General features: G+C 27.2%; 1 protein-coding gene across 1 annotated transcript in view; it reads right to left on the reverse strand.

Moving 5' to 3' along the window:
- Window positions 1-1,588: 1,588 nt before the first annotated feature.
- Window positions 1,589-15,332, reverse strand: part of LOC140665889 (neuroendocrine convertase 1) — a 28,553-nt gene continuing 14,809 nt past the window's right edge. Inside the window, exons 4-14 of the mRNA XM_072892477.1 lie at window positions 14,860-15,078; window positions 14,350-14,496; window positions 13,818-13,878; window positions 11,563-11,834; window positions 10,011-10,220; window positions 9,122-9,222; window positions 7,930-7,995; window positions 6,870-7,022; window positions 4,770-4,936; window positions 2,496-2,629; window positions 1,589-1,708 (exon numbers count right to left, since the gene is read on the reverse strand). Coding sequence (XP_072748578.1) covers window positions 1,589-1,708; window positions 2,496-2,629; window positions 4,770-4,936; window positions 6,870-7,022; window positions 7,930-7,995; window positions 9,122-9,222; window positions 10,011-10,220; window positions 11,563-11,834; window positions 13,818-13,878; window positions 14,350-14,496; window positions 14,860-15,078 — 1,650 coding nt within the window. The remainder of the gene's footprint in view (window positions 1,709-2,495; window positions 2,630-4,769; window positions 4,937-6,869; window positions 7,023-7,929; window positions 7,996-9,121; window positions 9,223-10,010; window positions 10,221-11,562; window positions 11,835-13,817; window positions 13,879-14,349; window positions 14,497-14,859; window positions 15,079-15,332) is intronic.

Below are 15,332 nucleotides of genomic sequence, written 5' to 3' on the forward strand. Positions count from 1 at the left end.
ATGAATTACATACACACACACACACACACAAACACACAAAGATGTATATTAATATACATATACATACATATATATATATATATATATATATACTAATATGTTTACACTAATTATAATATTTTAAATTTGTTATTTTATTACTATTATATTGTTATAATATAATAATAATATTCTACAATTTTTAATTTACTATAAAATAAAATTTTGAGATTTCCCATTGTTCATATAAAATTTACATTTTATAAGAATCGTACTTTTTTTATAATTTCTCATACGTGCTTTGTTCCATTAAATTCACAAAGTTCAGATGTTATGTATTGTAAAGAGGATTCAAATTGTAAACCCAATTTATCCATCTTCCTTTTCCGTTGGTTTCTTATGGTAATCGTTGGTATATGTAAAAGGAAACATTTGTATGTATCCTTGGATCTATACGACATTCCACAATTGCAAAGCCGAATATATGTAGATTCTTAAGATGGTGCATAAAAGATTGCATATCTAAAGCGAATATTTTCGGAAAAGAAGTTTCTCTTTAAAATTCGAATTGGAAAATTCTAAAATAAATACGTTTTTATTTGTATGCTTTTAGCAAAAAAAATATTAAAATCTTTAATTTATTGTACAAATTAAAAAAATTTTCAGTAATCTGATTATGTTTTTGATGAGAGAAAATAATCGAAAATATGTGGCTTCCATACATCAGAGATGTACTATAACACTTTACAAATGAAATCTTGATTGCTGTAAATATATCTACGTAATTGTACCATTGTTTGATGATAGTTACTGAATATTCTCTGTACGTAATTGTAAAAAAAATCAATGTTTGCGATCTCCATTTTAATTACAGTTGTTGTAATTCACGCTTTACAGTATACTCTGTATATACGAAAGCTGCTATCTCGTTTCGTGCAGTTTCGAATTTCGGAAATGTTCATTACCACTAACGCTAGTTGTTAAATGAGCCAGTTGGCCACAACAAAGGAATATGAGAGTAAGCTTTACTTTGTGTAACAAATTAAAGATATATGTGTACTTCAAATGACACACACACATACATTACCATACTTGTTTCACAGAACTATCTCGCTGGTATACATTGGGAAACTGATCATTTCATTATGTTAGTACTATCGATATCGAAATGCAATTAACTACCTGTTAATACATATGTACAAATTCTCATAAACGAAATGCAGTCGTGAATATATCGCAACTTCACATAAATTGCAATTGTTGTTAATCCATTGTATTTTTAGAATGGAAGATAAATGTAATGAAGAAAGAATCGATATTAAATAATATTAGTTTATTCCAAAAATATGATTGCATGAGCTTGCATAAATATTAATATAAATATAAGTTTATTTATAAATATCGCTATTAACTATTCGTAGTAATATTGTTCAAGTATTTTTAATTTTACTTAACATTAATTTCTGATTATATTCTATACCTTAATTTTATTTATACTGTACAGAATTTTTTGCGATCGACTTTACATTGTACTGAAACAAAAGCGAATATGTTAATGAAATAAATCCAATGTGTAATAAAATTCCAAATGTTGTGACACTATTTACGGTTAATTGTAAGTTTTGTTGTAAATTCTCGGTCCATTTCTGTGGTAAGCTGGAATTTGCTCCGTGCCATGCAGAATCAGTGTAAACTCTCCAATTGTACCATAATTTTGCTCCGAGCTTATCTGCAAGCATGCAAATATATACTATCAAATACGCGTGACAGATGCAACATGATTGTTGTACAGTTCGCGATTGCCGATATGCAGAAAGGTAATTTGAATCAATCAATATTTGCTTAATTAGCTGTATTTGTAATCTACATTTTTAGAAATTTGATGGAATTGAAGGAAATACGATGTATAATGTATATATTATATTACGTTTAAAAAAATGGCTTTAAAAATTTGCAATATTTTTATTTATATGCAGATTTTACTTTATTTTATATGTAGATTTTATTCATATGAATATATATTGTGTCAAACTTTTATTTATAGGTTGTGATTAAAACATTTGATGACAAAGAGAAGAAATTCTTTTATCTATAGTACCTTTATATTCAATTTTATTTTAAAATTTTTTATCTATATTACTAATATTGCTAATAAAAATATATACTCGTGTGTATACACATATATTTTAATATATCTATGTAAGTAGAGGAAGTACCTATATCTTGCGAAACACTTATTATAATAGAAAATTTATACATTTTGCGACAAGGATAAATCAAATATTATATTACAATTAAATTTATATTCCATATTTATTTAATAAAAGTACTTATATCATTATTTTTTTCTTAAATAACATTGATTATAAAAAAGTTACAGATTTCTTTTGTAATTAATATATATATATATATATATATATATATATATATATATATATATATATATATATATATTGATATATAAAAAATCGATATAATAATGAAATCTATGCGATAAGATGTTTTCAATGTCTCACTTTGTCAACTATGTCCAAGTACCAAAATCCTTGAGGGTTTTCGCCCCACGTCGCGACGGACATAAACTTCCACTTTCTAAAACCATCTTTAGATTCATCTTGCTTTCTTGAAGTTAGAATCTGAACTGTGGTACCTAAGAAATTAAACATGTATCATGCATGAATGCAATTTTGTATTATATATATACATTATATATATATATATATATATATATATATATATATATATATATACGTATATATTGCTTTATAATAATATTTTTATATTATGTTTGCACTTATAAAGTATCGCGATGCATTCTGTTAATATGAAAGTGTGAAATTAAATTTATATAAAGAGTGCATGTGTATGTATACACACATATACATTATGAATAACTAAACATTTCTGGTTTCGCGTAATGTGCGAATATTAATTATAGCTGTATGAGAGTTATCGATTTTTTTCTTGTAAGCATGCGTAGCAAGCATGCAACTGTGAATAATAGTATGTACATACGACCTAGTTAACATTAGATTTTGTAAAATGGAATCTTACGTTTTTGTTTTTTAAGAAAAATTTTTATATACTATATAGTAAATTATTTTATTGTAATAAATTTTTTAATGACAAGATTGATATATATTTAATGTATACAATCTGATACGAATAACTACTAGTCTATATTATTAGTACTATATTTTTTTGCAAAAAATTAAAATAGTCTTGAAATAGGTTTACAATCTTGAATTTAATGAATCCATTGAAATTTAGAAAAACAAGATAGGAAAAACAAGATTCTAGATATTTTATTACAAAATAAGTATTTTATATATGATTTAGAAATCATAGTAAAGTATGTGATAAACTCCAAATTTTCAATATTATTGTACTTCGGATGCACCTGAATTATTTTATCTATTTTTTTATGTTTTAATAAAAACATTTGGAATATTTTTTGATATTTTATTTTGTATCATATTCTGATACAATTTTATCTGTCAATAATAAGCATCAATCAACAAACGTGCACAAAATTAAATAACGCGACGCATCGACTAAAGTGATAATTGCAATATACTCTTGTTCGTTTACGTCTAAAATATTTATTTGATATGAAGCCAAAATATGTATTTTTCTTTTTCTTTTATTATACATAATTTATAAATTATAAATCTCTTATAGAGTAATATGTTTTACTAAAGTGCAGCAATATTCGATAATTTTTATATTAAATAAATTATGTTTTAATAAATTAATAAATATTTTATTTCTATCAAATTCTATCCTTTTCCGAATAAACAGATCGCATCCAAGTAGTATTAAATTGAATTTCTGCCTATAATTGGACTAAGAACGTATTCGTTCAGTTAAACGCATTTGCGACACAGAAACGTGACTTGCAATATTAATGAAGGTATTAATTCTGTTTGAGTTATACGTTCATTTTTATTTGCTTTTTTTTGATAGGATTTTGTTTACCTTAAACTAAACAATATTTATAATTGATAAATGAAAAGAACGGAAAGACAACAAATTGGATAATGTTTATTTATCAGACAGAAAAATTTCTCTAATAAAATTTTATTTTGTAAAAATTTATTATGGAATATATTTAATCTTTTTTTTATGCATATTATTTTAGGTATTGCACAATTTTCACGAAAAAATGTAAAACGCAGTTCAGTTATTACAATTAATAATATTTATCAAATGTTTTATTTTTCTTTACATTTTTTGACGTTTTATCTATTTGTTGTTGAGAGAATTCTTTTTCTCTTCATAAATTCAAATACAGCAGCAAACAGAACTCAATAAATTTGGTTGGCAAGCGGATTTCCATGAATGCAGCTAAATGCATTTGCATTTAGTTTCCGAGAATATTCTCGGAGACTTCAGCGGAGATATAATTATAGAGTATTTTCCTTACATGATATTTTTAAAGATCTCTTATTTAATAAGTATGTAAAATGGCCTATTCCGACAATTGGTTATTCTCTCGTTTTTCCGTTTCTTTTTTCACGTCTATAAGTCGGATAAAAATAAAGATTACCAACTTTTTCAGACGTGTATTTAGATGAAAAATCTGCTGAAAAAATTTGTACGAATTTGCATTAATTTAATTAAAATTTTATTAAAAATGCTGTTTATATTTTTATTTCTATATTTGCTGCTAGAAGATACATATGGACGAGACAAATTTTCTCGCATACGCGCGAGCTATTTACCAATCGATGCATGTAGGAAACATTGTGAATGCATGATAAATGGTTGAAAAATGACAAAATGTATACCTAATGGTGAAAACAGCTGCATTTCTAGTGCGCCGCGACGAGAGTATTCGAGATTCACCTCGATCTCCACGTGTTCCAAAAAGATAATTTCACTCCCCAATATCTGACAAATGTTAGTGGCATCGAACAGCAGACGCTTCTTTCCATAAACTATCTTGAAGTTATCGCTGTAAAGCGAAACATACGTGTATTGCAACATTTATGCATGTGTAGTGTGTTTATGTTACAAGAATATGAATATGAAAATAAACGTTCCCCGAAATATTAGGATATTGTCATGTTTTCAACATCGATAAATCACATGAATGTGTATCACTTTGGTACATTTTGCTTTGGTATATTATAGTGTATAATTAAAATTTGCAAAATTTACTTGCCTCTATGAAACAATTTCTATCTCTATTTCCGATTGCAAAATAAATAATATTATAAATAATAAAATAAAAGCTAATTTAATTATTAATACTAAAAGCTAATAAGCTCTTAATAACAGGACTTAAATTAATCGATAAAAGGGGCTTTAAGAGCCAAACGCAAGATGTAGGGGCGTAAATAAAAACAATGTTTAAAGAAAATGAATTTAAATTTATTCAGACGTTTCGGTCCTTCTTTGGACCATCCTCGGTAATACAAAAATAATAAATAAACAGTGTAGTCACTTATAATTGTTCGATTACATTCGATATAATAAGTCACCCAGCGGCCTCCCACTACGCAGTTTAAAATGTAAGAGTGCATACTCAAATGTACTCTCTCAAATGTAACGCCATAATGGCGAGATTAAAAAATACAAAGAAGCCGAAAAAAGACCCATCACAAACACAAGTATGTGAGACAATGCGTACACAACCGTTTGCACCAAGTCAAAAGGAACAAGTGAATTCATTTGTAAGTGACCCAACTGTTTAATCATTATTTTTATATCTCTAAGGATGGTCTGAAGAAGGACTAAAACATCTGATTAAATTTAAATTCATTTTCATTAAACATTGTTTTTATTTACGTCTCTACATTTTGCGCTCTTAAAGTCCTTTTTATTGATTATATTATAAATTATTCAACATTTTATATTATAGGTTATTATTTTATGTGTTTCATAAAATATTTATTTTATGTGTTCCATATAGACATTTATTTTCTCACATAATTCATTTTTACGGCACAAGTATAATTATAAGCGCGCGATTAAATTTTATGTGCGCGAAGAAGTTACATGAGAATAATGATAACAACATCGTAACAACATGTAAGAAACAGGAATTAATGAAGCTTTGTGAGCATTCATAGTCGAATTCAGAAAATAATTGCAGACGCGACTCGATGTGAAGTAAAACACGTAGGGATATGAAACACAGGTGAAATTTCAAAGCATGCGTGCATGCATGTACTTAAATTACAGCAACTAAGAGGAGACGGTGTAACGAGATTAGCGCGCATTTTCGGTTACATGCACTAAAAGCTATTTCGTACGAAATGATCATGTACATTCGCATGTTTGGCGATTTAACAATAAGTACCAAGAATTCTACTCTTTTTTCCAGAATGTCGACTAAACTGCTTTTTCAAGAACATGCTTTGGAAAAAGTCCTCAACCGTTAGATGCACCGTTTTCTCGCTTTGCTTGCGTTATCGAAACGAATGAGAACTTTTACGACCTTGTTGAATTTAACGATGCACTTCTTATCTCGTGCTTCTTCGAGCATCCGGAAATGCTCTTTGAAAAAGGAGGTCATAGTTTTCGATTGATATGACGTCCGGAATAAAAATCAGGTTGAGTAGAGATCGTGAGTTTTTTAATGGAACACATAAAATAAAATATCTTGTATAAATATGGCTAAGTATAAAATAAATAAAATAAATTTGCATATGTGATTTTGAATAATTAAAATCTGCAAAAGTTATAAATTAAGCATTTAATTATTCTAATATATAATTTAACGCCAAATTGCGTTAAATTACGCAAATATATATTTGCTTGTATAAAAAAAGAATTTAGATAATTTTAATCATATTTTATCATTCGAGCTATCATATTTTGATACGACGTTAACGCACCGCGTAATTAAGCTCTAATATTCTAAATTCCGCAAATTTACTTACTTGTCCGTTTGAGGCACTTCGCAAATAGTTTTCTCCGGTACTGTCTCCCAATTATAGCTCGCCATTACCAGGGCTTCTCCGTTCATAAGTCCAAATCCGAAAGCCGAGTTAAACCAAAATCCAGCCGCATTCTTAACCCATCCGACGTTATGGCTAAAAATTTATTTATTATTCATTACTAAAAACTCATTTCGCGTGTAAGAAAAAATTTTTTATAAGTGTATAAATACAATAAAAAAGTGATGGATATGTCAAAGAAAAAGAAAAATTATCCTTTTTACTCTGACATTACAATTTCTACTTTTTGTCAAAATTTCTGCCGTAATGGAAGTAACACAATATTTACACTGTAATTAGAATTCTGTAATAACAATCGCGTTAACTGGATTTCTGAAGAATATTATTACATCAAAGATTGAAATTGATATCTCTCTGTGGAATGAAAATCGATTCTCTCTAGCACTATCTGTCAAATGTAATTTATTTGCATGAAATATGACCACGATTAATATTCTCGTCAACGCAAACACGATACGTTCTTGTGGAAACGATTACAATCGCTTCTATAATTTGAGATGATAATAGAAAGCAATTAGCATGAGATATAAATTATGAGGTAAAGCAATAACGAATAGAAATGTGCAGAACCATCTGTATGCACGTATTTCAGCACATTTAATAGAACGATTAAATAGCATTTTTTTCTGTTATATATAATTTTTCTTCTTTAATAACTATTTAATAAAAGTTTATTTATATATGTATATATATATATATATATATATATATATATATATATATATATATAAAGGAAATAATGCTTGAAGAAAAATATACGTTTCAATTATCACTCAATCGGCTCATAAACTTTATTGTTAATTACGATCGATTATATTAATAATTATTTTTAATGATAGATTGAGAAAAATCGTTTTCTTTTCCAATTAAAGTTATAATTTTACATTGCGAAAGTGTCGCAACCTATTCTGTTAAAGTACGAATAGGAATTTAAGCTGACACAATTGCAGATACACGTGACCTGAATTCGCGAAATGCTCACCTGAGAGGATTGTACTCCGATGTCCAAGCTATCAAATGCTGAACGTCCCTCCACGTTAAGTTTTTGCTGTAAAAATAAAAGAAGCTGTCAGTACGAACTTTGATTAGAATATCGATAATTTCCTGCTAAAATAACGTTTTTATTTCGAGTCTTGAGTTAATCGAGGATAAATTGAAACTCAATATACTGTGACCTCTAAAGAGCAGATGTGTATCAAATATTTGACGCCGTCGTACATCTTAAAATGTAATGAAGGCCAAGAAAACAAAATTCGGGGAACAAGTATTTCAGTTTTAAGCATGCAAATTTCTATCTAGAACATTTTAGTTTCAAAACTGTACACAAATCCTGCACACTTCTATTTATTATTCAAGAATAGATATAAAATTTTGTTTCTAATATAATATTAATAAATATAATAATGAATTATAAATATAATAATGAATTATAATTATAAATTAATAATAAACATAATATTATTAATAAGAATTTTTTTCTAACATAATAAATATTAAAATTATAATTTGATGTAAGCTTTTTTATTTTGTGACAATATAATTTAAATATTCCAGAGAATTGTATTTAATGTTTTGCAAAATTACATTTTTGCGAAATACGTTATATTTTTACAATGAGAGAAAAGAATTATACAAAATGGAAATTAAAAACCAACAAAAAGGTAAATTTTAATACGAGAAATGCAAAGTTTTATAATAAAGACATTATAATGTAAATTATATGTTTCAAAGAATACGACCAAATCCTTCTAAAAACAACTAAAAGTAAGTAATTAAGAGAACGCGCTCTTTCATTTTCTTAATGAATTTATTATTATTTTAATATACTTCCTTAACTTATATTTATTTCTCTGTATATATTTATCTCATTTATAACATATAGTTCTTTCTCTATATTACTTTCATAATCATATATTAATTATTATATTATTTATTATAATTAAGTTTCACATTTTAGTTTCTTATTTTTTGAACTTAAAGCAAAAGCTGTAGATGTTAAAAGAGAGAATATTGTTGCGGAAAGGGAAAAAGTTTCAAGTAAGAGTAAAATAAAGCATCCTTTTTTATCGATTGCATAATTAAAAAAAGAACATAAATTGTAGCATAATCAAGTTAATATTTTCTGATTTCTTAAAGAAAAGTTTCAATAGAAAAAGATTGCTACTGAATCGTACTTTACTTGCAGTACGAGAGCTAATATCCCGGCGGCTAATGGGGCAGAAGCTGAAGTACCTGTATGGCTGGTTGTGCAGGTATTCTGTAGATCTGTTGTTACCTGCAAAGTGTAAATAAAAAAGTTAGCGAATTATGCGCTAACTTTATTATTGCAGATTATTTTATCATTAAATTTTATTAATTTATTTTATTAAATTTTATTATTGTAAAATATTTATCTTAAGAAACGCGATTTGTTTATATATTCTCCCTTCTTTTGTGACACATTCTGAGTGCCTAATAATAAAAGTATATCGAGAGGTGATTGATGAGAGCTTGATGAGAGAATGATGGCTGAGAAGTCGGTTTTATTTTTATCACCATATATAAACCGATGCTGAGTCAGTATTTTCTCTCTCTTATCTGAATTTAATTGAGAATCATAATAAAAACATCATATAGTTCCATGTAAATCTCTTTCTCTCTTCTCTGAAAATTCGCTCGCAAAAGCTATTAAATTATTCGGTATTTTCTTTGACGAATCTCGCTTCTTCGCGGATACTAATAATTTAATCTCAGATGTGAAGAACCGATGGTAATTAAGAAATATCACGTTAAATTACAGATTAGATTCGAATGACTCTGAGCAAAATCTTATAACATTTTAATCGTATATTACATTTATGATCCGGACATTAAAATATTTATTATTTTCTAAATAAATTTGACAGAGACACATGTGCAATTATAATATTTATGCAGTGTAAATTTTGTAAATATAGTACATGTTCAAATTAATAAAGCTTTGCATACACTCACAACTGTCAACATTTTTTTCTCAAGCTATTAAATTTAATTAATGTAATATATCGAGCTGAGGAAAATAGATACAACATATATATGTCTTACTATCTTTTGATCATTATGCGCGCCGCTGCTGAATGTCGTAGCAAATATCGAAGCACATCTCTCTCCGTACCAAGGAAGTTTTCCAGTTTGAGTAACTGATCCTACGGCTATGGTGTATATACTTCCAACATATCCGTCGCATCCGCAGTTGTCTGAATAGCCACCATTCCCAGCAGCCCATACGTAAATGTTACCTTTACCGTTACGACCCTGTCAAATATTTAAGTATCAAAAGTTGCCATATGTAAGTAATATGAAACAAATGATGACTTATTCACTAGACGATAAAATTTTCATGTTACATATCAGATTACGTAGAAGTGAATATTTGTAAATCATGAAAAACCACCTTTGGAAGATAAAAATATAAGAAGAGAAATGTAAATCATACATATAAGTATTTAAAAATTCTTAAAAAAATATTTTAAAATGCAAATTATAATTTTGTGTAAAAGTGCAATGTTGTATGTAAGTGTGTTGTTTTTTGTACAAAAATTACTCATAATATATAAATAAATCGTAATAATAATAATATGTAAATAAATGTAAATAAGCAAGAAAATCGTGTCTTACTTTTTCACACTAATGTTAGACACTTCTTGTTGATATTTAATCTTAAGAAAAAATGAGAAAGGAACATTTTATAAGAGCATCTTGCTAAAATCTCTTTGAAGCTGGGGTTAGCCTTTGCAACGATAATATTAAAAGTTGACACACTTTCGTAATCGTACAAAATAGACTTACTAAGATAATAAAGTCTGTGATAAAAATTAGAGCGTACAAAGAAAGCTTATGGCATGGCCGAGTTTCAGTTCAGCTATTGCAGCTACAACAATGTTGTGTGAGTCATTCTCCGCTTTTTCATTCGTACAATTTCTCAATTTTCTTTAATTTTAGTCAAATTTTTAAGCGCAAATACACTCATGGGTTTATTAACAAATAAGAATAAACTTCATTATCACGAGACATTTACTTTGCTAAGCGGATCTGTTTGTGGATCATACGTAATAGTTATTACAAGATATGACAAAAAATGTTATAACTGAAATTTTGTAGTAAGTGTAAAAAAGTAAAAGAAAAAAAAAGTAGGATTGTCTGTTGTCTGAAAAAGCAATCACCGTGGAAAACATAGTTAAAGTTTAATTCAGTTTAAATAAGCTTAGTCCAGGTGTTATAAAAGCACGTTTGAATATTATATTAAATGACTAAAAACCCTGTTATTCTAAAATTAATCCACTCAATCTTATCTGATTAAAGTCTCACAAAGTTCATATTTTATTTCTTTCTTATTTGTCCAGAAACTTTCAGAAACAGAAGATATAAAAAATATAATATCGATTCGTGGAGGCAACAATATTTATTATGAATTTCACTGTGCGTTATCTGCAAGTTGCTGATTACAGAATGTTGATTATATGATGGTTTTACCTTTTTAAAGTAATTTTTATTATTTGTTTCACTTCTCCCTGAACTTCAAATTTAAATTGTTTTTGCAGCTATAACCTTTTTTTTTATTAAAAAGAAACTTTTTTTAGAAGTAAAGCGAACTGACTTTTGTTACACCACGTTCGAGTGCCTCGAGGGCGAGTTTACGAGGTCCGTCTACGGTCTTCCCATCGTCCAACGGTCCCCAGGAAGCCGAATAGATGTCGATGGATTCTTGTTTGTAGCTTAAAGCCTCACCCTCTACACGATCGTTCATTACGCCGTCGAGAAGCTTGATGCCGCCAATGGACGCCTCGAAGGCAATACCGACACCGCATTTTCGGTTATTGGCTTCCATCGCTATCTCGCCAGCACACTTGGTACCGTGAGCGTTTCCCCCTAAGGAGCAGTTGAATTTCTAATACGTTTGTGAAACAGTAATATTCAATCCGATCGACAAAGTTTACCAAGGTCCGCTTGGGCAGAAGAATTAAACATGTTCTACAGGGAATTAATTCTGTCAGGAAATCTCAAAATCTCACTTCGTAACATTACGCATTTATTTGAATTTAAAACGAAGAATTCAGTATAAATTATTTCATTCGAATTGTAATATTAATTGGTAAAAATACGATTGGACATATTTATGTAATAAAAGGAAAGAGAAACAAAACAGCAGTCAACATTTATTTTTATATATAGGTATATATAAAAGCGTATTATATGAGAATTAGAAATGGTATTATACTAACTTTATTATAAACTTTTTGATTTCTTCTTGTATAGATAAAAGATATTTCTATCGATGGAATATATTTTTAATCAGACTCTTTAAGATAAATTAATAGAAAGTTGAACTAGTTGAAAGCCAATTGGTAGCTGGATAGCAAGGACCACATTCCACAAGACCTCTTTAAAGAATACAAATCTTTTCTATCATTTTCTGAATAACAGCTTCTAAGTAATAAAAACAAGAAGGGCTTAGTACTGCTTTTATTAACCACGGATTGATTATACAAACAACAAAAATTAATTATTATTTATCTAACTTTATTACTTCTTTGAAAAGAATAAAAAAATTTTGCTTTTAATTTTCTACTGATTCTCAACTTAAATTTAATTAGTTTTATTAAATTTTTATTTTATCTAGATATATAGTAATTAAAGTAATATTGTATTACATATTGCCTAATTAATTTAGTCTATGTAATTATACAATGTAATATATGTATGTGTGCATGAAACAATAAATATATGAATGTTACAATTTTAGGACAAAATGCCTGATTGTGTTTGATCTACTTTCACGTGCATTATATTAATATCAACGCGTTAACACTTCTACGAATATGTAAATTATTTATTAAATTTTATTGATTGAACTCTTATGTAACTGTTATATTATTCGAATGACCGAGTTACAAATGTCGATCTTATGTTTTAATATTTATAAAATACAAGTGCAAAATAATATTGACTATAAGTTATTATTTGTAAAAATATTTATACATATTTTCATAAGCTAATCATTATCAATTTAATTTAAGATTCAGTTAAGTCAATATCAGTTCTGTTTTTTAAAAAATTTATTATGTGCCAGACCAGATGATTTTAATTAAAATATATCACGTGAGTATATATTTAATTCTTCTCAATAATTATTGATGTTTAAATATTTTAATTTAAAAAAATAAAGGCAAAATATATGTAGTAAAGCGATAATAAAAGCGATATTAAAGCATCATAAAAGTAACATTAGGTTGAAAATTGGACATAATGAAAAAATAACGTAGTCTAATTTGCACAAATGGTGCAAAATTAATTTTTATTATAGGTATATTAAAATTTTTATCATGGTCTGAAAATTTGAACAAGAGCAAAGTTTTCTGCAGGCGAGTTTTAAACTAATTGTGTGACCCATCGACAGTTTATGGTTTAAGTGCATTACCGAATGCGCTGGACGCGCGTTTCTCTGCTCGATATCCCGCAATTTACACGAGAGTTTGACACGTTCATCACGTAGTTTCTATCATAGTTTGACCGATATATTGTAACGTAAGTACCATGTGCGACCGCACAGGAATGTAATTTTAATGACGTATACATTTCGTCACGTATTATGAAGTTATTATAAGTATATTAGATTATCATAATTTAAAAATTACATGTGAATATTTTTTTATTTATTTTATTAATCGAATGTGTAAAATATATGTATATAATTACGCAAAAATAATTTTTCTATAAATTTTATTGTATTATATAATATTAATATTATATCATTTTATGATACTATTAATTATTATATTGTATATGTATTGTTTTAACAGAGAACAATTTAATATGTAATGTATGTGTTTGTGTTTATAGGAATTATCTTACCGTTATATCTTGGGAGAGGATTATTGTCGTTCTCGTTCACGTCGTAACTAATGGACGCATCCTAAATTTAAATATTATAATGATAAATAAAGCTAATATATAAACATATTTGAAATAATATAATGCACTTCTCATTTTTTATTATTTGTCAAAAATAATTCTTTATCCATTTTAATGTGTAAATTTTAACAATATTATAAAATTTCTATAAACTTCTTCAAAAAAGACTACTTCTTATAAATAAAATTGTTTAGATTGTTTTAGATTCTTTTGTAATATATATAATTTAAATACAATATATTATGCATATTATAGTAATATATATATATATATATATATATATATATATATATATATATATATATATATATATATATATATATATACAATATGGAGAATATAATAATGAGCATATATAACATAAATATAAAAATAGAATAATACTCTAACTCTAAAATCTAAAACAAATCTTTGAGCTACATGGTTCGTCATCTGTGAGATGAAGAGAAAACTTGAAACAAATATTACGTACGTAGTTGCTCCGCAGATCATCATGATTGTATTCCAAACCATCGTCGAGAATAGCAATTTTCACTCCGCGACCAGTTATCCCTCGTCGATAGAGAGGCAGGACGTTCAAGTCGAGCTTCGGTAAAGCTTTTTCGGTCTTCGCATCTTGCTACAATTGATAAAGAAAATTTCAAGAATCTCAACAATATAATAATAACAATAATAACAATATATATCAAAGCAATTAATATTTTACGATATCATTTTTCCGAGCTTGATATATTCAAATGTATTGAAATAAATTGAATTTTTAAAATGTTTAGACGTTTTGCACAAATGTATAATATTTTATATAAATTAAAAATGTATTTTATAAAATTACGTACATATTTTTAATACATATAATTGGTATTTTCATTTGCAATTTATTTTATCTTAAAACAGTTTTGTTATCAATATTTTATTCTGCATAACCTGAGAACAGAATATTATTTAATGAACGACACTGAGAAAATGCGCAAAGCATTATTACCAGGTACCATTGTTGATTCCAAAGCTCGTCATTAAATATTATTCTATATAATTTAGCGTCATTTTCCACCTCGTTGTTAATGGCATTTGATGCAGCTTCGTATGCATTTAATTGCAAACGCTTTTCTCTCGTTAAAGCTTTTACAGATTCTAGATTTTCTAACCGGATGAAATCGCGTTTAAGTCGTTTCACCGGTTTTTGTTGACTCGCCCAGATGATCTTTCCTTGGCAAAATGTGAATTATTAAAAAACTTGCATTTTCTTTGTATATTATTTTGTAACGTAACATGCTACTACAATTGTTGTAATTAATATTTATTGATATAATTTTTATGTACGAAAAAATATATATATTAATATGATATTAATACATTTATATGCGTAAATAATATTTGAAGAAAAGAGAAATTGTAAGAGTTAATTCTACAGTTTGAATTTATTTAAGATATATTAAGATAAAATAATGTTCGCGT

Source organism: Anoplolepis gracilipes, chromosome 1 (assembly GCF_047496725.1).
Source record: "Anoplolepis gracilipes chromosome 1, ASM4749672v1, whole genome shotgun sequence".
Taxonomy (NCBI): Eukaryota; Metazoa; Arthropoda; class Insecta; order Hymenoptera; family Formicidae; genus Anoplolepis; species Anoplolepis gracilipes.